This window comes from Chrysoperla carnea, chromosome 4, assembly GCF_905475395.1.
Source record: "Chrysoperla carnea chromosome 4, inChrCarn1.1, whole genome shotgun sequence".
NCBI classification, from domain to species: Eukaryota; Metazoa; Arthropoda; class Insecta; order Neuroptera; family Chrysopidae; genus Chrysoperla; species Chrysoperla carnea.
In genome coordinates this window covers 1,526,766-1,548,691 of record NC_058340.1, presented here as the reverse complement: position 1 = coordinate 1,548,691, position 21,926 = coordinate 1,526,766, and the positions used below count along the sequence as shown (strand labels likewise).

General features: G+C 29.2%; 3 protein-coding genes across 3 annotated transcripts; 2 read left to right on the top strand and 1 right to left on the bottom strand.

Moving 5' to 3' along the window:
• The first annotated feature begins 816 nt into the window (after positions 1–816).
• Positions 817–12,873, top strand: LOC123297669 (DExH-box ATP-dependent RNA helicase DExH1-like). The gene is made up of 10 exons (XM_044879418.1): positions 817–820; positions 6,765–7,058; positions 7,248–7,329; positions 8,708–9,000; positions 9,144–9,389; positions 9,471–9,554; positions 10,158–10,343; positions 10,493–11,120; positions 12,485–12,665; positions 12,799–12,873. Exons 1-10 carry the CDS (start codon positions 817–819, stop codon positions 12,871–12,873), a joined length of 2,073 nt encoding a protein of 690 aa, XP_044735353.1.
• Positions 12,874–14,440: 1,567 nt separating this feature from the next.
• On the bottom strand, positions 14,441–18,580 carry LOC123297667 (glycosaminoglycan xylosylkinase homolog). The gene is made up of 4 exons (XM_044879416.1): positions 17,947–18,580; positions 15,622–16,067; positions 15,157–15,360; positions 14,441–14,642 (listed from the first exon to the last, which is right to left on the bottom strand). Exons 1-4 carry the CDS (start codon positions 18,412–18,414, stop codon positions 14,441–14,443), a joined length of 1,320 nt encoding a protein of 439 aa, XP_044735351.1. The 5' UTR covers positions 18,415–18,580.
• LOC123297646 (putative deoxyribonuclease TATDN1) lies at positions 18,431–21,903 on the top strand. Its single transcript, XM_044879393.1, has 6 exons — positions 18,431–18,540; positions 18,606–18,785; positions 19,307–19,496; positions 20,334–20,531; positions 21,063–21,266; positions 21,723–21,903. Exons 1-6 carry the CDS (start codon positions 18,525–18,527, stop codon positions 21,820–21,822), a joined length of 888 nt encoding a protein of 295 aa, XP_044735328.1. The 5' UTR covers positions 18,431–18,524; the 3' UTR covers positions 21,823–21,903.
• The last annotated feature ends 23 nt before the right edge of the window (positions 21,904–21,926 follow it).

The following is a 21,926-nucleotide window of genomic DNA, read 5'->3' as shown; positions in this document are numbered from 1 at the left end:
CATCTTTGAAATTTTCAACAGTTGTTTATCAGGGTGTAAACACTTCGTAAAAAAAAGTCGACCTCTCAGGGGCGTACCCTCTCAGGGACCAACCTGTTGATCACAGGGTGAATTCAATCACAGAATGAACGCAAGGGCAAAAAACCCGCAGACCTGTACCAACTCGACCCCATTAAAGGTATGGACAACCTGTTCATCACAAGGTGAATTCAATCACAGAATGAACGCAAGGGCCAAAAAACCAAGCATGACATGACCAAGAAATAAAAAGTGCTTAAACTGAACTTTTACCCTTTATCAATCTAATGTGAATTTTTTTAGTCGTTAATTATTAAAAAAGATATTTTTTATTATGGGAGTTAGTATGGAAGCATTTTATTTGACAGTTAGCATGAAACCCTTACATACTCATTTTCATGAAAATCGTTGGAGCCATTTCCAAGATCGTTGATATATATATATATATATATATACAAGAATTGCTCGTTTAAATATATAAGATTTTCAGACTTTTTCAGAGATATTTTTACTTTACATTTTCTTTTTCTGAATTTCAAATTAAATATTCTGACATCCAGAACAGATTTATTTCTACAAGGAATGTACAAATAAATATATATAATAAAATATTGTTTTTATCAATTTTTCTGGTTTAATTATTATTATTCAATATTATACCTACCTTTATCTTTCATCCTTTACATTGATTTCAGGAATATCAAACAGAACCTACATTTTTAACAAAATATTACTACAATTATTCATTTATAGGTAAGTTTAGGTATTGAAAAAAAGGTAAGTAAAAAGAAATTCATGATGGGTAAGTTTAATATGAGTTAAATGAAAAAAGGTCAGTGAAAGGAAATAAGTTTATAGTAAAAAGTTGAGTAAAAGTTATTTATAGTACGTTATTGATTATCCTAACATGTCCAAAGTGGAGTAGTGGCTAGCTTAGTCGTCTCCGGTTACAAAGCACGTCGGTTCGTATCTAGCTTTGCACCGAAATTTTTTTTATTAATTAAGTAAGAGAGTATATTTTATGTTATTTTAATTCCCACCCCTTGACAGAAGATTGATTTATGACATAAGTAGGAAGGTGGGACTAACATAATTATTTTTTTTCTTATTTTATGAAATAACAATTAATTATTCATAGGTAATAGTTTAAGAAAATAAGTTTATTAGAAAAAGGTGAGTTAAAGTTTTATATAATAACATTTTTGATTTGTATAAGATGGGGTAGTGGTTAGCATAATCGGCTTTGGTTAGAGAGAACCTCGGTTCGTATCTAGTATTGTGTCGAATAAATTTTTAATTAAATAAGTTATACCGATAAATTGTCACTTTTTTAGATAATTGTTGTGAGGAACCATAAGCGACAAATAAGTAAGATTTATATTATTTTAATTCCCACCCCTGACAGAAGAGTGAGTTATGATATAATTAAGAAAGTGGGACTAAACTAATTCCTTTTTTTTTTGTGAAATATCATGTTCTCCTATTACAAAATCTTCTAAAATTTCATTTAACAAGAATTTTAACAAACAACAAAAAGCAAGCAAAATAAGTATTTTTTTAATATTTTGTAATAGGAGAATATGATGGAGGTTAGCTATATGACATGTTCTCCTATTAAAAAGTTTCAAATTTTAGCGTAAGCAAGCTATTTTTTAATTTTAGTACTACAATTTTAATATTTTGTAATAGGAGAATATGAGTGAGATAAACCTTGTTACATGTTTTCCTATTCAAAAATGATTTATGATTTTAAAGAATATTTATGATTATTTAAGTTCCCACCCCCTGAAATAATAGTGATTTTTATAGCTCCGTATAGTTAGCAGACAAAATTGTTATTTTTCACTCAAACTATTTCCATTCATTTGGGAATCGTTTGGGAGGATTTGGGAATATAATTTTAGAATTTGGGAATTATTAGTTTTCCTGTAATTAATGATTCTTTTTTCAGCGTATAGTTAGCAGGTAGGAAATTAAATCCACTTAATTTTTATGTTATTCGAAAGGAAATCATTTGGGAATTACGATAAACACGGTTTCAGAGTTTGGGAATGTATAATTAATTAATTACACCTATTTTTTAGTTGATTGATAGGTTATGTTAATTAACCGTACACCTGAACCCATGAAGGTTATAGAACAGGAGAAAGATCGCTATGTACTAAAGCATTAGCGTACCTGTCCCTAAAAATTTGTAGAATTTATAGTTCATTTTTAAGCCACCAGCCGCGCTGTCATCAAGAAGTAGTATCTGTGAAGTTAGCTGTTGTTGTTAGCATAATGTACAAGTTGATATATCATTTGCAGTGTTGCCAGAAGGTTACATTTTTTACATTTTACGTAACTTTTGATCAGTTCATGTAACACGTATGTAAAAAACAATTTAAGTTATATTTAAGTAACTTTTCAAGAATTACAAAACAGGTAAAAATAAAATAAAATCTTTAAAAAAACAAACAAACATTGCAATATTTACGGCAGCATTCGAAAATTTATAAAACTCGCTTAACTGTTTTCAACAATCTATTAGTGATTGTCACGTAATAGAGATGGCACTCCTGCTAATATATTGACAATAACAACCTCAAAAAATTAAAAAAATTATAAATATGATGATAAATATAATTTTTTGAATAAACTTTTAAAATTATACTACAAATAATGTACAAGAAAATAGAAAATAATAATAATTTATGATCTGTAAACTAAAAATTATCACTACGTAAGTTTTAGTTTAAAAATGTAACTTTTCAGGCATGAAAACGTAACTTTCGACCAAACCACTCTGGCAACACTGATCATTTGAAATTAGTGCACAACAGCCCGCTTTTATTGATACTACGTATTGATCGCAGGGCCTCACTTATTTTATCCATATTTCGGGGACAATATTTTCTATAGCGATCGTTCTCCTGCCTATATGCTTCATGCCTGAACCATTAATTGTTATATAGCAGTATGGCGCCAATATTCAAATATTACTGAATAATTTATTTTATAATTTATGTAAATGTCAAGTTTTATTTTGCCTTAAAACTGTTCTTATTCAATTGGAAATCGTTTGGGAAGATTTAGGAATATAATTTTATTATTTAGGACTGATTACTTTTCATTTAATTAATTAGTTCTTCAAAGCGTATACTTAGAAGGTAAAAAATTAAATTTTCACCATTTTTACGTTATTTGATAATAATTTACATGGAGACTAATCTAATTAATTTGGGAATCACATTAAACACGGTTTCATCATTTGGGACACTAAAATTATTTAATTAATTACATTTATTTTTTAGTTGATTTTTTGTGGTTATATTAATGGCGGCAATATTCAAATGTTACTTCTTCCGTAATATTTGAATATTGGCGCCATACTGCTATATAACAATTAATGGTTCAGGTGTACGGTTAATTAACATAACCTATCAATCAACTAAAAAATAGGTGTAATTAATTAATTATACATTCCCAAAGTCTGAAACCGTGTTTATCGTAATTCCCAAATGATTTCCTTTCGAAAAACATAAAAATTAAGTGGATTTAATTTCCTACCTGCTAACTATACGCTGAAAAAAGAATCATTAATTAAAGGAAAACTAATAATTCCCAAATTCTAAAATTATATTCCCAAATCCTCCCATACGATTCCCAAATGAATAGAAATAGTTTGAGTGAAAAATAACAATTTTATCTGCTAACTATACGGAGCTGATTTTTATGACATATATATAATTGACATGATTTATGACAAGAGGGCGGGTTTAACTATAAAAAGAGTGGAAAATTTAAACAACTGTAAAAATTCAATTATTTAAAAGTAAATATATTATCTACACCAGCATACGAACCAGGTTACTCTGGCTTCATAGGCAAGTGCTATATGCACACAGCTAACTGGATTATGTGTTATTTTATAATTATCTATATTTACCTTTACTAAATTATTTATAATTTTGTGATTGTAATTGTGTGATAACAAAATTGATAATTTTTCTGAAATAAAAAATAGGATAGAAAATTTAAAAAATAAAAACAAAATTTAAAATTTATAAAGATTTTTATTTATTTATATTAATTTAGAAAAAATGAAAACGTAATCCGGAAAATTGATTTTATACTGTATAAAAATGCCATTTTTATTCATTCATATTTATTTTTGATGAAATATGTACAAATATATATAATAATAAAATAACGTTTTTATCAATATTTCTGGTTTAATTATTAATATTCAATATTATACCTACCTTTATCTTTTATCCTTTACATCGATTTCAGGAATATCAAACAGAACCTACATTTTTAACAAAATATTACTACAATTATTCATTTATAGGTAAGTTTATTGATAAAAGACAAGTAAAAAGAAATACGGAATGGATAATTTTAATAAAAAAGGTTAGTAAAAGAAAATAAAAACTAAGTTTAAGAAAACAAGTTTACTTAAAATAGGTGAGTAAAAGGTATGTGTATTACATTATTGATAATTAAAACATGTCAAAGTTGGAATAGTGAGTAGAACACTAGTCTTGGGTTACACAGTCCCTCGGTTCGTATCCGGCATTGTCCCGATTAATTTTTAATTAATTAAGCAATTATTATGCCGGAGAAATCAATTTTACTAACATAATTAATTTTTTTGTTTTTAAGAAATAACATGTTCTCCTATTACAAAATCTTATGAAATTTCATTTAACAAGAATAAATTTTAGCATGCACACAACAAAAAGGCAAGCAAAATACGTATTTTTTTAAATTTTGTAATAGGAGAATATGAGTGAGATAAACTATAGGACATGTTCTCTTATTAAAAAGTATCAAATTTTAACGTAACCAAGCATTTTTTTTATTTTAGAACTACAAAATTTAATATTTTGTAATAGGAGAATATGAGTGAGATCAACTATGGGACATGTTCTCCTATTAAAAAGTATCAAATTTTAGCGTACCCAAGCTATTTTTTAATTTTAGTACTACAATTTTAATATTTTGTAATAGGAGAATATGAGTGAGATAAAATTTGTTACATGTTTTCCTATTCAAAAATGATTTATGATTTTAAAGAATATTTATGATTATTTAAGTTCCCACCCCCTGAAATAATAGTGATTTATGACATATATATAATTGACATGATTTATGACAAGAGGGCGGGTTTAACTATAAAAAGAGTGGAAAATTTAAACAACAGGAAAAATTCAATTATTTTAATGTAAAAATTTAACCACACCAGGATACGAACCGGCGTACCTTTGTTTCAGACGGGAGTGATATACCCACACAGCCACCCAGCTTATGTGATACAACATAATTAACTTACTACTTACTTACCTTTACTGAATAATTAATTAATTGATAATTTTGTTCTAAAATAAAAATTAGGATAGAAAATTTTAAAAATAAAACAAAATTTAAAATATATAACGATTTTCAGAAAAATTTTATTTAATCTAAAAGTAAAAATGTTAATCCCACCAGGATACGAACTATAGCGTGTTTTAGCTTCATAGTCAAGTGCTATACTCTCTCAGCTAATCGGCTTATATGTAATCTTATAATTAACTTAATACTTTACATTATAAATATTAATATTGATAAAAATAAATAACATAATTAAACATCAGTTTATATAGTTTATTAAAAACATAGGTTTTGTAAACCTAAAATAAGATAATTCTTTTAAAAGTTCAGAGAAAAAATTATTATTTTGTCGATAATCTCCAAAGCAGAAGCTTTTAAAATTCCATGAAGGTTATAGAACAGGAGAAAGATCGCTATGTACTAAAGCATTAGCGTAGCGTACCTGTCCCTAAAAATTTGTAGAATTTATAGTTCATTTTTAAGCCACCAGCCGCGCTGTCATCAAGAAGTAGTATCTGTGAAGTTAGCTGTTGTTGTTAGCATAATGTACAAATTGATATATCATTTGAAATTAGCGCACAACAGCCCGCTTTTATTGATACTACGTATTGATCGCAGCGCCTCACTTATTTTATCCATATTTCGGGGAAAATATTTTCTATAGCGATCGTTCTCCTGCCTATATGCTTCATGGACAGTTAGTTAACATGAAGGTTATAAAGAGTTAGTATGCTCTACACCATGAAGGTTATAAAGAAGGAGAACGATCGCCATGTACTAAAGCATTAGCGCACCTGTCCCTGAAAATTTGTAGAATTTATGGTTCATTTTCAGCCACCAGCCGCGCTGTCGTCGGTAAGTAGTATATTAGCGCACAACAGACCGCATTTAATGATACAACTTAGCGATCCCAGCGCCTCACTTATTTTGTCCATATTATTGGGGACAATATTTTCTATTGCGATCGTTCTCCTTCTTTATAACCTTCATGCTCTACACACTCATGAAGGTTAGAATACCTGTCTTTATATTATCTTAGGAAACATGTGCTATGAAAGTTATGAAAAATAAATAAGTGCTTAATGTTTATAACCTAATAAAAACTTTATACTGATTTTAAGTGAATCATTATTGAGTTTTATTAATAAGTAATATTAATTATTGTAAAATGTCGTTTTCATACATAAAATTATTACGAAATAAGTGGATATTCAACACCATATCCAGCTGCTATCATAATAAATTTTTAATAAATAGAGCAACAATAATATATTCACAACAATACACAAATTTTCATTCAAATACAAAAAATTTAAAAACTTCACAAAGCAATTCAAAGACTATACCATTAGATAACACAAATAGTTTGAATTATAACGAAAACAAAGATGATGATGATGATAATATTGTTTTAAATCAAATTCATAAACAATTTCCTGAACCAAAAACTACTTTACATAATTATTATCAAATATTATGTAATGAATTAAAATCAACTGAATTTAAACTACCAAAACCAACATTTAAATTAATATCAGTTAATAAGAAATCGAGAAACTATTGGAATTGTATTTATAAAATAGCATGGCCTGAAGAACTGAAAATCGAATCGATTGGTTCAACAAAACAAGATGCTTCAAAAAAAGCATCATTGAAAGTTTTAAGTTTATTAAAACGTTATGGTAAACTATCTAGAGATGGTTTTCCTATACTTTATGATAAAGAACAAGTTTATAAACAAAATACAATTGATATAAAATTAAGTGATGCAACAATACATAAATTACAAGATATTATTGATATTTATGAAAAATATTTACATACAAATGTACAACAATCAAAATTATTAAATTTAAATGTTAAATTTACAGAAGATGGCCATCAAGAAATCGACAAACAGTATTTTCAAAGAAAAAATCATGCTGTAACGAATTTACCAATTGAAAAATTTCGGTTAGTATGAAAAATACACTTAATAAACCCGGAAAAATCCATCTCATTGAGAATAAATAATTTTCGCATAGAAAATTTTTGCAGGATCCTGTTCAAAACATGTTCCTGAACGTAAAAGTGCAAGGGTCATTCTTTTCAGCTGTGATGTTAGTTTTTCGCTAGTTATCACTTATGTGCTTAATTCCGGGACCAGACCTCCACATTCTTGAAAGCTAATAGAGCTAGGTTAATTTTGACCACAAATTTGAAAAATATGGCCCAAATTTAGTAGGATTACATACTTGGTTTATCAAAATTGGATAAAATTTCGATGTAATAGAGCAAAATTATATATTTAGAATTTGGATGACGTCATCAAGTTCAAAAATTCGATTTTTTTAATAACACAGGCAATTTTGATCCGATCTTATTGGAATTTTTTTTTAAACCCACTAATTTTGGGTCATTCTTTTCAGCTGTGATGTCAGTTTTTCGCTAGTTATCACTTATGTGCTTAATTCCTAAACCAGGCCTCTACATTCTTGAAACCTATTAGTGCTAGGTTAATTTTGACCACAAATTTGAAAAATATGGCCCAAATTTAGTAGGATTACATACTATGTTTATCAAAATTGGATAAAATTTCGATGTAATAGAGCAAAATTAAATATTTAGAATTTTGATGGCGTCATCAAGTTCAAAAATTCGATTTTTTTAATAACACAGGCAATTTTGATCCGATCTTTCTGGTGGGTAACTTGGTAGGAATCTTGTTTAAATTTTTTTATTTTTAAACAAATAAGTAATGCATGGAGGTTTCGTAATCCTCCATATAGCCTTTACAAGTGAGATCATTAAAGATCCCCATGTTATGTAGGTGATAGTTCAATCGACAGTGTCCTGTCAAGAGTCCCACCACCTTTCTTAACTGTGCTCTAGTAAGTTTAGGGCGAGCACAGTCAAATGACCTAGTTATGGTAATACACAGTTTGGAATGTCGCATGCTCTGCGCACAGTCCCAGTAATCAAGATGGGCTTGTCGTAGTCATTCTTTGATTCGTTAAATTACAGAGGATCTTGCTATGGGATTGACAGGCTCCGGTGAATAGGCTCCGCTGCTTCATTCCCTTTAACGCCAGAGGGACTCGTTACCCAGATCTGTCTAATTCCTTTTTTTCTAGGTCCATAAACCCCCGCACCATATAGATCTCCGGCCCTGACCCATCCATATAAAGACATGGTCCGGGAGGGGGTGAAAAGTTAGGCGCATCATTGTTTGCACATTGTAGCCATCTAAACATCCTAAAAAATTTTGGAATTAGGTTTTGGGCGTGAAAATACTTTACTTCGTTATCAAGAAGTTATAATATTTTATTAATCATATTTGGTTTTATTGTAGAACTCAAATAATTGATATTATTGGTGCAAATCAAGTAACAATAATAAAAGGAGAGCCTGGATGCGGGAAAAGTACCCAAGTACCACAATATATTTATGATGATTGGTTTGAAAATGGCGAAGAAGATAATTGTGAAATTATTGTTAGTGAACCTAGACGTATAGCTGCAACATCATTAGCTGAACGTGTTGCACGGGAACGTGATGAAGATGTTGGAGAAACGATTGGATATCATGTACGATTTGATTCTGCATACAATCGTGAATCCACGGCAGTTTTATATTGTACATCTGGTAAGTGATCAATATTGTAGTCTAGTTAACAAGTTCAAATTGGTGAAATATACAAATCATGGTCGTAAAGGTCGCTAATTTTTTCATGTTTAAATTTATTGAATTCATTTTTTTTTAAATAATCGCAATTTTGGTCGGTTTAGGTATATTATTAAAACGATTACAATCGGATCCATCTTTGAAGTCTGTAACACATGTGATCTTAGATGAGGCACATGAACGTGATGTTAACACAGATTTATTAATGGTTTTGTTACGGAAAGCAACACAAATCAATAAAAACTTAAAATTAATTATTATGAGTGCAACAATTGATGTACATTTATTTCAAAAATATTTTAATAATGCACCATTAATTGAAATACCAGGATTCACTTATCCAGTAAAAAGTTATTTTTTAAATGATATCGATTTAAAATTACATAAAACACGACAATTATCATTAAATCATGATGAAAATCCAACAATAGTTGCAGAAGATATCTGTGAATTAATACAATGGATCCATCAGACCAAATCAAATGATACTGGATCGATTTTATGTTTTTTACCTGGTAAGTCAAATCAATACACACAGAATGTCCTTAAAAGTAAAGATCTTTACAACACTCTATCGTTCAGCAGAATTCTAGCTAAACTTATCTTAGGGTCATTCCATCGTTTCGGGTCTTACACTTTAACTCATAAAACAAAGCCCGTTTGCCACAGCTTAATCTGTACGGTTTGCGAAAAAATGTTTCGAACAAAAAATGTTACTTTTTTAATCAATAACAACTTTCTAATGTTCATCTATCGATTACCAATTATGGAGTAGATTGAACTTTTCATTGAGCTTGAAAACCTAGATCAAGTTTAATGTCTGCGTAAGATATGCGCCTACACACTCAACATTTTTTGCTTGAAGCATTTTTATCGATAAAGCTTATTTTTCGAGTTTCAAGCATCTGTCAAGACACATATTAACAGATTTTTTGACAGGGGTTTCTTTAAATTTTTAATAAATATTATGTTATTTAACTTTGTTTTATTTGATATAGGATGGGATGATATATTAAAAGTGAAAAAATATTTAGAATATGATCAAGATGATAGACAAATAATATTACCATTACATTCAAAATTATCATTAAAAGATCAAAAAAGAATATTTCAAAAAGCTCCGGCTGATGGTATGCGTAAAATAATATTAGCAACGAATATAGCTGAAACTAGTATTACTATTGATGATGTTATATATGTTATTGATACTGGAGCACATAAAGAACAACGTTTAGATCAAAGTAAACAACGAGAATGTATTGATAATTATTGGATATCACAATCAAATGTTAATCAAAGAAGAGGTACGTAATGTAACGCACACAATCAATAATCAATACAATCAAATTCATTTTTTTTAAATTATAGACATTTTATTGAGGGAGACAATAATAGCTTGATTTAATTGAAATCAAGGAATACATAAAATAACCATTCTTTTTTATATATTAAGGTCGCGCTGGTCGTGTTCAACCTGGTGAATCTTATCATTTATTTACTAAAGAAAAATATAATAATATGGATGAATTTCAATTACCAGAAATTTTACGAGTTTCACTTACAAAACTAGTATTGGATACAAAAGTATATGATCAACAAATCAAAGCTGTTGATTTTCTACAACAATTACCAAATCCACCTGATAAGCAAGCAATTGAACGAGCTGTTAACAACTTAATTGATTTAAAAGTATTAGATCGAAATGAACATCTTACACCGTTAGGAAAAACTATTGCTTTGTTTTCATTATCACCGACATTAGCAAAAGCACTTGTTTATTCATATTTCTTTGATTGTTCTAAACCAACCGTTAATATTGTCACAGCATTAAGTTTAGATTCACAAATTTTTACTGGGCTATTTAATGATAAAAGTGTGATACGTTCATTGAAATCGAATTTTAATGAGAATAGTGATCATTTATTTTATGATCAAGTAATACAAGAATGGAAACGTGTTTATCATAATAATCGACATGGTGTTTATAATTGGTGTGAACGACATTTTATAAATCCTTTTAAAATGAACTTATTAAATAGTAAGTATTCGATTCCATTTTACCATTCTATACAATTAAGGATGTAAGAGCACCAAGGCAATTTTAAATAAAAAGCTTGATTTTTTTTGTATATGAAGTTGGACTAAGTCTAAATCAATTTTGGAAATTTTCGGGGTTACCCGATTATTCAAACAAATAAATAAGTTTCAAAGTAGGCATATTTAACATTGGTTTTATAAGAAAACAATAGATGGATCATATGTCTTTATAGATTTTCTTCGAAACTAGTTGAAAATAAGGTACCAATAATTTCCACCGTAAAAAATTAAAATTATCTTGGAGCTGCACTACCTTCAAAGGCACAAGAAGCTAGATTTTTGTTATCAATTTCTGTCTAAACTATTCGGTTTACAAAACAAAATGTTTAAAACAGTTTAAATGTTTGCGTATTTATAAAGAACAACTTTGAAATCTTAGATCGAATTCGGTGCCGGTATAAGATATTTGCCTTTGAAATTAACATTTATCGTTTAAAGCAGTTTCCTTGATTAAATTTATTTATCGAATTTCAAGCATATGTCAACTTAAGTAGTAGATATCATCCTGTATATATATTTATTTGTTACAGAGTTACAAGAAATCCACTTAAACTATTTAACTTCATTTAAATGTAATTTTCCACAATTAAATAAATATTCAAATAATGATGAACTTGTAAAAAGTATGATTGTAGCTGGTTTAAATAATATTTTATTTAATAAATTAATTATCAATCGACGGCAACAAAAAAAACAAGTATTAATGTCTGAGTAAGTACATATACAGGTTGTACCAGGAATTAACGGACGCCCTTGTTGCACATCAGGTAGAAAATAAAATTCTAAGACGAAAAAACCTCTTTCAAGGCTTTGAGGAACTTAAACGCCTGGCACTGTGTATAACCACAGCTAGGCCATCCGACTGTGCTTGTTTAAAACTTACTAGAACACAGTTGAGAAGGGTGGTGGGACTCTTAACAGGACATTGACCTTCCACCATCATAACATGGGAATCTCTGATGGTCACACTTGTAGGACCTGTATGGAGGACGATGAAATCTCCTTACATGTTATTTGTACCTGCAGGGCGTCAGGTTGAGAATGTTTAGGTTCGAAATCTTGGATCCATCAATCCTGGGATAAATCCCGGCGGAGAAACTGTGGTCTTTCTACGTGGCGTCTGGCCTCGACAAAAGTTTCTTCTCTTACAGTTTCATCTATTTAAAATAGCATCTTTTACTCGGAGATGTCTTGTCTTCGGGTGACAGTTTGTTCTTAAGGAGAGAACACCTTGGTCTAGGTTTTAGGGACCCATTGGCATTGTACCTTTTCGTTTAGTAAAAGGGACACGTACTTACGATAAAAAGACATAGATAAAATATTGATTGATAATTTTGTTTGAATTAAGGAGTGATCAAATGATAACTATAGGATCAGATAGTGTGAACTATAAAAGGAAGTTAACGCCATCATTATTTTATTGTTATTCAAATGATACACATTCAATAGCAAGACGTACAACAATTGTAAGAGAGACAAGTCTTATATCACCATTAACTGTATTATTATTTGTTAATGTTTTTAAACAAGTAAGTCATTCACCCAACTTTTTCATTTATTTAGTGTCACACATTATCAAGTATATTTTGAAAAAATACCATACTTGAACCTCCTTAAGATTAAGATTATTAAATGATATTTATCTTATTATTTATTTTTTAGAAAAATGAAAATGATTTGGCAGTATTTATTCTTGAACGAAATCCTAGTTTGAAATTTACTTTAAAAAAAGAGTAAGTATCTGAGAATGTTTGAAATATATTGTTTTAAAGGACCCAACAACATCTTTATGAGAAATGGATTTCTGTGAACATTTTTTAAACCTACCCCAAAATGTTTTTCAGAAGGTTCTATTCAAAAGCTGTCACGGTCACAAAATTTTTTAAAGGGTAATTTTCGAGCTACGGGTGTTTACAATCTACATATCGTTCATCGATTTGTTTCTGACACATTTACATGATCGATTTTTTAATCATCGCAATATTTAATCAAATTTTGCTTATCTTTTCCAACAGACAAATTTTGATGAAGACTCTTGCGTTCACCTTTTTAAATCATATTTTTCAATTTTGCACGATCTAATACTGTGACGAAAACGCATTGCCGTACAGGAAGTCAAAAATCCACTCGATTTTTGTAATGAAAATGCATTTCCAACTATCTACCAAATGCTTCGCATCATGGTAGTTTTGCCTGTGACAACAGCGACGAATGAACGCTCCTTTTCAACTTCGTCTCAAAACATACCTTCGATCGATAATGTCTGAAGATCGGCTAAACGGTTTAGCCTCGCCCAGTATACATGGCGGTCAAAGTTTAAACTCGCCCCTTTTCTCCTTGAATGCTTTCCAAATTTCTAAACGGATGCCTTTTCTATAAGAATGATGTAAAGTCCTGTTTTTTGATTAATTAATTAATTATTGTAAATTATGATTTTAGACAAGGTGATCTATTACAAAAAGTAAAAATAATAATTGAAGATTCTATTCAATATCTATGTTCATGTCATCTACAATCAAAAGATCCAGAAGATGATCTTTATGATTATTGGCTAGATATTGTTAATAAAATTAATTCTATTTTATTAGAAAACTCTACTAATTCATGATAATTTTGATTACAAGATGAGTTTGGATTACAAGACAAGAAGAAGAATCAATTCATAACCAAACTAGTGGTTTTATTTAATTGGTAAGCTGATTTTAAGTTTTAATACTAACACTAGTGTTTAATGGCCCCCACGTAATTTCAAATTTTTGTAACTTTGAATTGATTACACATCTTATTAGTGAACAAGTGAAACCAAACAATTGACTGAGTTAATTGTTGAAATACCCTGTATAAAAAGTGTTGATTACGCTATCGTTTGTATTTTTACGTCATGTAAGTAAAGAAAGATAGCCACTCTTGCATAGCAAACATAACATGATATTAACATATAATACGTATTAAATTTATTAAAGATATTTTAAGTTGACATCATATAGAAGCTATTTAATTTTATTTTCATATGTATTTATACCTAAATTGTAAATTTTTTTTTCTAGTTATGATCAACGAAACGGATTTTTTTTACGAAAAGAAATATATGAAATTTTTAATTAGGCCTCTTAATATATTTATTATCAAGAAGCACAACCCAATCAGAAGAGAGACACAATTAGAAGAGAGAATATTTAAAGAACTTGATATAAAATGAAATAACAACACCACATTATTAAGACTTGATTTTTTTTATTAATGAAATTTAAAAAAAAAATATATATATTTTATAAAAGAGTTCTTCTGCAGTTTTTAATTATTATTATTCAATATAAATGTTTTGTTTTGGAAATCGCATAATACATAATTCTACAGCACTATAAATAATTAATAAACGTTCTTCGATTGCATTTAAATGAAGTTCAGTTATCATTTCTTTATTCAATTTTACAAATTCATTTAAATATTTTCGAAAATTATTGCCAGTCATTGCTAAAAGTCTCATCCATGTTTTCATTCGAATACTAAAACAAAATATTAACATTAAGATTATAGAAAATATATATATCATCCTTGGTCTTGGTCTTATACAGGGGTGTTTTTTTAACTTGACATATGCTTGAAATTCTATAAATAACTTTAGTCCGATTCCCTATTGTTTCTGCGAAATCTAGAAGCCTTTCGAAAAAAAATTTTCCAATAAATGTGGTCAAGTTGATCAAACGCACAAAAAGCTTAATTTTTGCAATCAATTACAGTCTAAACTATTCGGCTTACAAAAAAATGTTTGCTTATTTATAAAGAACAACTTTCTAATTTAAAGTGTTCATCTAATGTTTGTCAGTTATAAATTAGAGGGAGGTTTTAATTGAATCTGAATAGTTAGATCGAATTCGATGCCGGTATAAGATGTGTGCCTTTGAATCTAATATTTTTCGTTTGCAACATTTTCCTTTATTAAATTTATTGATTTTCAATCATATGTCAACCTTAAAAGCACTCTGTATTAAACGTATAAAAATATAATAAGAAACTCACATGCAACATTGATACAATGGTGCTAAAATATCCAAATGATGAATTAAAGGGTTTCCCAAACCTTTGCCATTATCCAATAAAACTATTTTATTATTTAATGTTTCATAATGATGTCTATCACCATTTTGTATCAAAAAATCAAAGATGGATGCATCAATTAAATCCAATATTTCATTTGTCGTTAATTTTTTCTTTACCGTATTTCTGAAAAATTAAATTCACACTTAAGGACTTGACGTATATTCACGAGATCTGTTAAGGGTTAATCCGACGAATCTGATTCAAGATATTCAATTTTTTTATTAGTCGTTTATTTTCCAAAAATTTTTGGGCAAGACCTTATGCAGTTGTTAGTAGAGACACTAATTGACTTTTCGCTACTTTTTCGCCGTTTTACTGGGTTTTTGGTGAATTTAGTTATAATATTATGTTGCTTATGTTATGCCTGTGTAAAGTAATACTTACTCACAATAATCATTTTGATATTGCCATCGCATTGGTTGATTTCCTTTATATTTACGTTGCCACGGTGAACGATGTAATTTTAATTTCTTTGGAATATGATAAATTAAAGCACCCCTCACACCAATCAAATCATTGAAATGTTTATTAGTTTGACTACAAGCTAATTCACTTGGTTTACAATAATGACATACACCATAAACACACCATATATTGTTGTCACGTTTAACAATTGTATTACGTAAACGTTCTGTTGCAACCGGATAAATATCTTTTTCTAAATTAATAATACGTTCAACGGTGAATGGTACTATTCTAAAATCTAAGAGGCCACTTAAAAAGAATGCAAATATTTCTGCATTAAATCGATCTTTTCCTGCATACACTGGTCCACTAATTATTTTATCAATTGGATACCATTGTGGTTTAAATACTGCATTTGCTTCACCCTACAAAACAAAATTTATCAATCCATAATTGGGATTGGGACTGTTCAAAAGAGAAACGAAAACGCATGACAAAAAAATGTTCGAGAAAAATCGTGGAACGTCATAATGTTAATTAATAATTGTATACAGAGTATACTATTCAATTAACATTATTACGTCATACCGATGTCTGTAGCTTTAAAATGATCATGAAAAAATTTTTTTTTAAATCCTAATTTTTATTTAGGTTTCATCAAAGGTATTTCAATGTTAATGCATTTACAGTGAAACTTGATCAAGTGTGGCCTGGATAAGTGAGCAACCTTCATATCTGGAACTCATGCTGAGGTCCCAACACTTTGGCACTGAATTACTTCTGTTGGTGGGACTCGGGGATTCGTTCTTTCGATTTTATCGTCATAGTTACCTCTATAACTGAGACAGCGAGTGAATTTTATATGCATTAACTTCTGTAACTGAGAACTGAGAAAACGTAGTTTTGTTTGTTTACTTACTTCAGCCTCAATGACCTTCATTTTTAGTTTCGCTTTACTATCATACGGATGTTTATATGAAAAATGTCGAATTAAAAGATCGAATCTTTATCAGTACATCAAAAACTGAAGTTAGTATCCGTTTATGAAACTGGGAAGACACACGATGAAGACTGTGTCGAATTTAATGGGCCAAAATCTAGTTTTTGTAGAATAATTCAGAATAAAGATAAAATTCATCACAATTGCAATGTTTTGAAGGACAAGGGAAATTAAAACGTGTACGTTTATCAGAATATCCTGAACTTAAACAGTGTTTGCTAACATATCTTAAGCAACTTCGTAACAAAAACGTTCCAGTAAGCCGATCGATGATTAAAGAAATGACACAAGATTTCACGCGAAGGCTCGGTATTCATAATTTTTGTAGCAGCAATGGTTGGTTGGAAGGGTTTAAAAAAAGAAACGGTAGTTTTCATAGCAATTTGTGGAGAAAGTAACGCTGTTGATGTTAACAAATGTTGCCAATGGATTGAATACGTTATTTTATTTAATAATCGTATACCTCTATAACTGAAATAACTTGTTTTTTGACCTCTATTAATGGAACCCTCTGTAAATGAGACAGATATTTATGTGAGACACTTGATAAGTGGAATACCTCTATAAGTGAGACAAATTTGCAGGTCCCTTGATGTCTCACTTAACTAGGTTTCACTGTATAAGATAATGTATATGCATGTAGGGTTTCAAAATTCATGGATAGCAAAGAAAAAAGTAAATAGAGGATGAAATTTTAAGGCTAAAATGCCTTTGGCGTGATTTATCGTTTTTAATTTTGAGAACTTAAGGAAAAAGGTTAATGAAGAAAATGTTATTTATTGACAAACTTTGCAAAAATTGACAATCAATAAATTCATATAAGTTATCCCTGTTCTTCATTTTCATTCAGAACGACAGAATATTGCAAAACATTGCAAATTTAAAGAAAATGATAAACTTTGAAAAGCTTTATCTCGAAAACTATTAGGTCTTCAGAGACAATTCTAGTCTTATATTGTAGCAAATTTAGTCTACTTGGAAAACGTCCTGTGAAGATACAATCAAAAGCTAGTCCATTAGAGTTATATTGGCCAAAATCTGAAAAAAACCGAAATTTTCACGGTTTTATTAAAAAGTTTAAAAGTTAAATTTTCACGGGTTTTTGACATAGTTGCGTTCGGCGCTCGAGATCACAAACTTGGATTATTCATAAACATGTCTGTGAAAAATCAGAATTACCGGATTTGACGCAGACTCTAATGTATAAAGTTACTGGATTATAAAATCAAATGAACATAAACAATATCGTTTAACTTTTGATTGATCCTAATAAGTAAAAAATAATGAATAAAAATTCTTCTTACCTCTAAAGTTAATAATAGCTTTAATTGTGTGCCTCTAGAATCAACATCAGCAGCTATAATTTTGGCTGTGGATAAAGCATTTAATGCCGTACCCAAATAATTACAATTCGAACTAAATAAAGTATTTTCACGTATACCATTTTTAATTTGATTCCAAACACTTCTATAATCTTGTATAGACTTAGTATCGTTTAAATTATTTATAAATTCATCTAATAACTCATTTGCTTCCGTACTTGTTATTTTATATTGAACCGATAAATTTCGAACATTACTTTTAATTAATTCTTCAAGTTGATTCACTTTCGATTCATGTTTTAATGCTGATGGTTTCTTAACTTTATCACCGATGTTACTTAATTTAGTCATTATATAGTAACAACTAGGTAAAAATATAAAAAAGAACGCAAAATAACATAATAATATCATTTTTCTATGTATTCGCATTCTTAATTCTATATTTTTCATACATATTTCGATATAAAATCAATGGTTCATCGTCAGTTCAGTTTATAATACATAACCTATTAAATAAATACGACATCACAATATAATCAAATTAACTACACTTTTAAATAATGGCACGATTTATTGGTGAGAATATTTAAATAAACAGTTTAATTCACAAATAACTTATTTATAAATATCATGTTAAACAGATATTGGAGCAAATCTTACAGATCCCATGTACATGGGTTTGTATCATGGTTCGAAGAAACATGAACCTGATTTATTGAATGTATTAGCACGGGCTTGGGATGCAGGTTTAAAAAAAATTATTATCACTGGTGGTAATTTAGAAGACAGTGAAAAGGCATTGAATTTGGCTAAAACAGAAGGTAAAATTGTTTGCAAAATCCTTATATTTATACTTTTTATGAAATGATTAACCGACTTCAAACCAAAAAAAGGAGTTTCTCAATTCGACTGAATTTTTTTTTATGTTTGTTACCTCAGAACTTTTGACTGGGTGAACCGATTTTAATGATTTTTTTATCTATTGGAAAGCTGGTGCTTCCCGTGTGTTCCCATTTCATTTTGGTCTAGTTCTAACAACGCCATCCATGAGAAAACCATAAAAATCTTAAATTTGCATTCATTATGCACGACAAGAGGACGAATAACTCAATATCACGTCAACCGATTTCGATGATTCTTTATCTATTTGAAAGTTGGTGCTTCCCGTGTGGTCCCATTTTATTTTGGCCTAGTTCTGACAACGCCACCCATGAGAAAACCATAAAAGTCTTAAATTTGCATTCATTATGCACGACAAGAGGACGAATAACTCAATATCAAGTTGACTGATTCGTTTTCAACTATAGCCATCGTCTTACCAAAGCTTTTTATATATTTTCAGAGAATTTATTCAGTACTGTAGGATGTCATCCAACGCGCTGCCAAGAATTTGAAACTAATAATACACCAGAACAATATTTATCAAGTTTAGAACGTTTAATAAAAAGTGATGAAAAAAAAATTGTTGCCCTAGGTGAATGTGGTTTGGATTATGATCGTTTACATTTTTGTCCTAAGGAAGTTCAAAAAAAGTAACATCTTTAATTTTTTTTAAATACCCTGCATATATTGAATTATTAAGAGAGGGTTCACTGGGTTTTCAACTAATTAACAAATGCATTGCTAATACAATAACGAATAACAATGCGGCGGACGTATCGAATAATTAAGAACAAGAAATTTATAAAATTATTACTTCCTTAAAAATATAAGCTCTTAAAACATTGGTTGTGCCTTTTCTTAAAACATACATTTATTAAGATGCCCCTGAAGCTACCAGCCAAAGTAGCTTAGTTGATGACTTTTTTTTGGTTTTCTTGGTATATACTTTTTTTCAAAGTATACAAAAGAGACCCAGATGATTAGACAGATGGAAGAAAGGTCTGGATGCTCTTGGCCTTGAATAAACCGACGAATTTCGACTTTTCTACCTTTCAAGTTAATGGGAATTATTTCTTCTGATTTTGACCGAAATCACAAAATAATATTGATTTTTGTCAAAAAAGAACTGTCGGCGAAAATCCATATTTTTGTTTTTCGAATGCGAATATATCTCAAAAATGTCAGGGATAAAAAAATGCTGAGAATTGTCCAAAATATAAAATCCAATTGTTTATTTTAATTTTAAATAAAGAGAAGGTGGTTACCGGAAATAGGGTAATTATGCCCCACACTATGGGGGTAAATTGAAAAAGCACAAATTCGTATGAATATGATTTTGTCGAGTTCATTCAGGTTGTACAGGATAGTTTGTACAAATAGTTTTAGTTTGTAAGGGTGAGAGTTTAAGTTTATGCAGGGTATAAAAATGAATCAAGAACTTGCAAACTCAGACATTTCAAAAACTAAACATTTTTTTTACAATTTAGGTATTTTGAAGAACAATTAAAATTAAGTTTAAAATTGAATAAACCATTATTTCTTCATTGTCGTAATTCGTCAGATGATTTTATAAAAATTATTTCAAAATATGAAGGAATTAAAGGTGTTGTACATTCATTTGATGGAACAGTTTCTGATGTTGATGCCTACGTTCAAAAAGGATTGTACATTGGATTAAATGGATGGTAAATATTTACAATATATATATATTCTCCAAAAGTATTCAACGATAATTATTTTTTACACACCAAATACTAAATTAATAAGTGCCAAAATTGTAGGAAATTTACTTCCAAACTTTGATAACCATTTTCCGTGTAAAATTGATAATAAACGAGTTATTCAATATACAAAAATTCACCCTCAAATACAAGATGGCGGATGACGCAACAGGGTTGGAATCCCGAAAACCGAAATGTAGACTGCCAGTGACCCCCCCCCCCCTTCCAACGATTTCAGGAGGAAAATTGCTGTTATTTTTTTTCCCGAATCAAATTCTAATTCGATTAGGCAATTTCTTCATACACTACGAATAATATCCTACGAATGACAATTAAAAATTGATTAATAGTATAAGAACAGGTCTTACCAACGATATTACATTCACTTCTCCATTCCATCTTTCCTTATTTGCGATTGATTCACCCTCGAAATATTACGAAACCTTTTGTATTACTTATTAACATTATTTCGAATAAGCTTTACTTACATTTTAGTTCATTGAAAACTGAAGAGAATTTAGAAACGATCAAATCAATTCCAATAAATCATTTAATGATAGAAACAGATGCACCATGGTGTGAAATAAGACCAACACATGCTGGATTTAAATATATCAAAACACAATATCCAAGTGTTAAAAAAGAAAAATGGAAATGTGATGCTATGGTCAAAGGCAGGAATGAACCATGTACAATCAGGTAAGTTTCCCTTTTTTTTTGTAATTTCGGTATAGTACACCTCTTGAGTTGGTTCGGCTGATTGAGCAAGTACGGTGAATGTTCATTTTTTTTGCGGGGAATGATAGTTCAAAGTCCCTGGATTACAATAGACACAGTTTTGGGGTCTTTTGTGGGGCAAAATTTCAAATTATTTCATTTTAATGAACCGATTTTGATATTTTTTGTTTCGTTTGAAAGGTAATTTAACGGAGTGTTCTTAGCTATGTTTCAAATGCGAATTTTAGGGTTCCGTACCCGAAAAATTTGTCGGGAAATTTTTAAATTTTGTAAATTTCACTTGTTTTTCCGTCTTTTCCAAAAATTGTTTTTTTTTATTCAATTAAAATAATGTATATTACAAAAAAATCTCTTTTATTAATAAAAAAACAGAAATGAATAATATAATTAATATAAAAATGTTTGAATTAATTACAGACAAGTAATAGAAATAATAGCATCGGTAAGAGAAGAAAATGTGGACACATTAGCCAATTGTGTTTATGAAAATACCAATAAATTATTTTTTTACAATTAATTAATTGTGTGTTTTTTGTTAATTAATATATTGTAAAATTTGTAACAAATTTTTAAAATATATTTATAAATCAAAATAAAACACAGAATATTTATTTTTTTTTT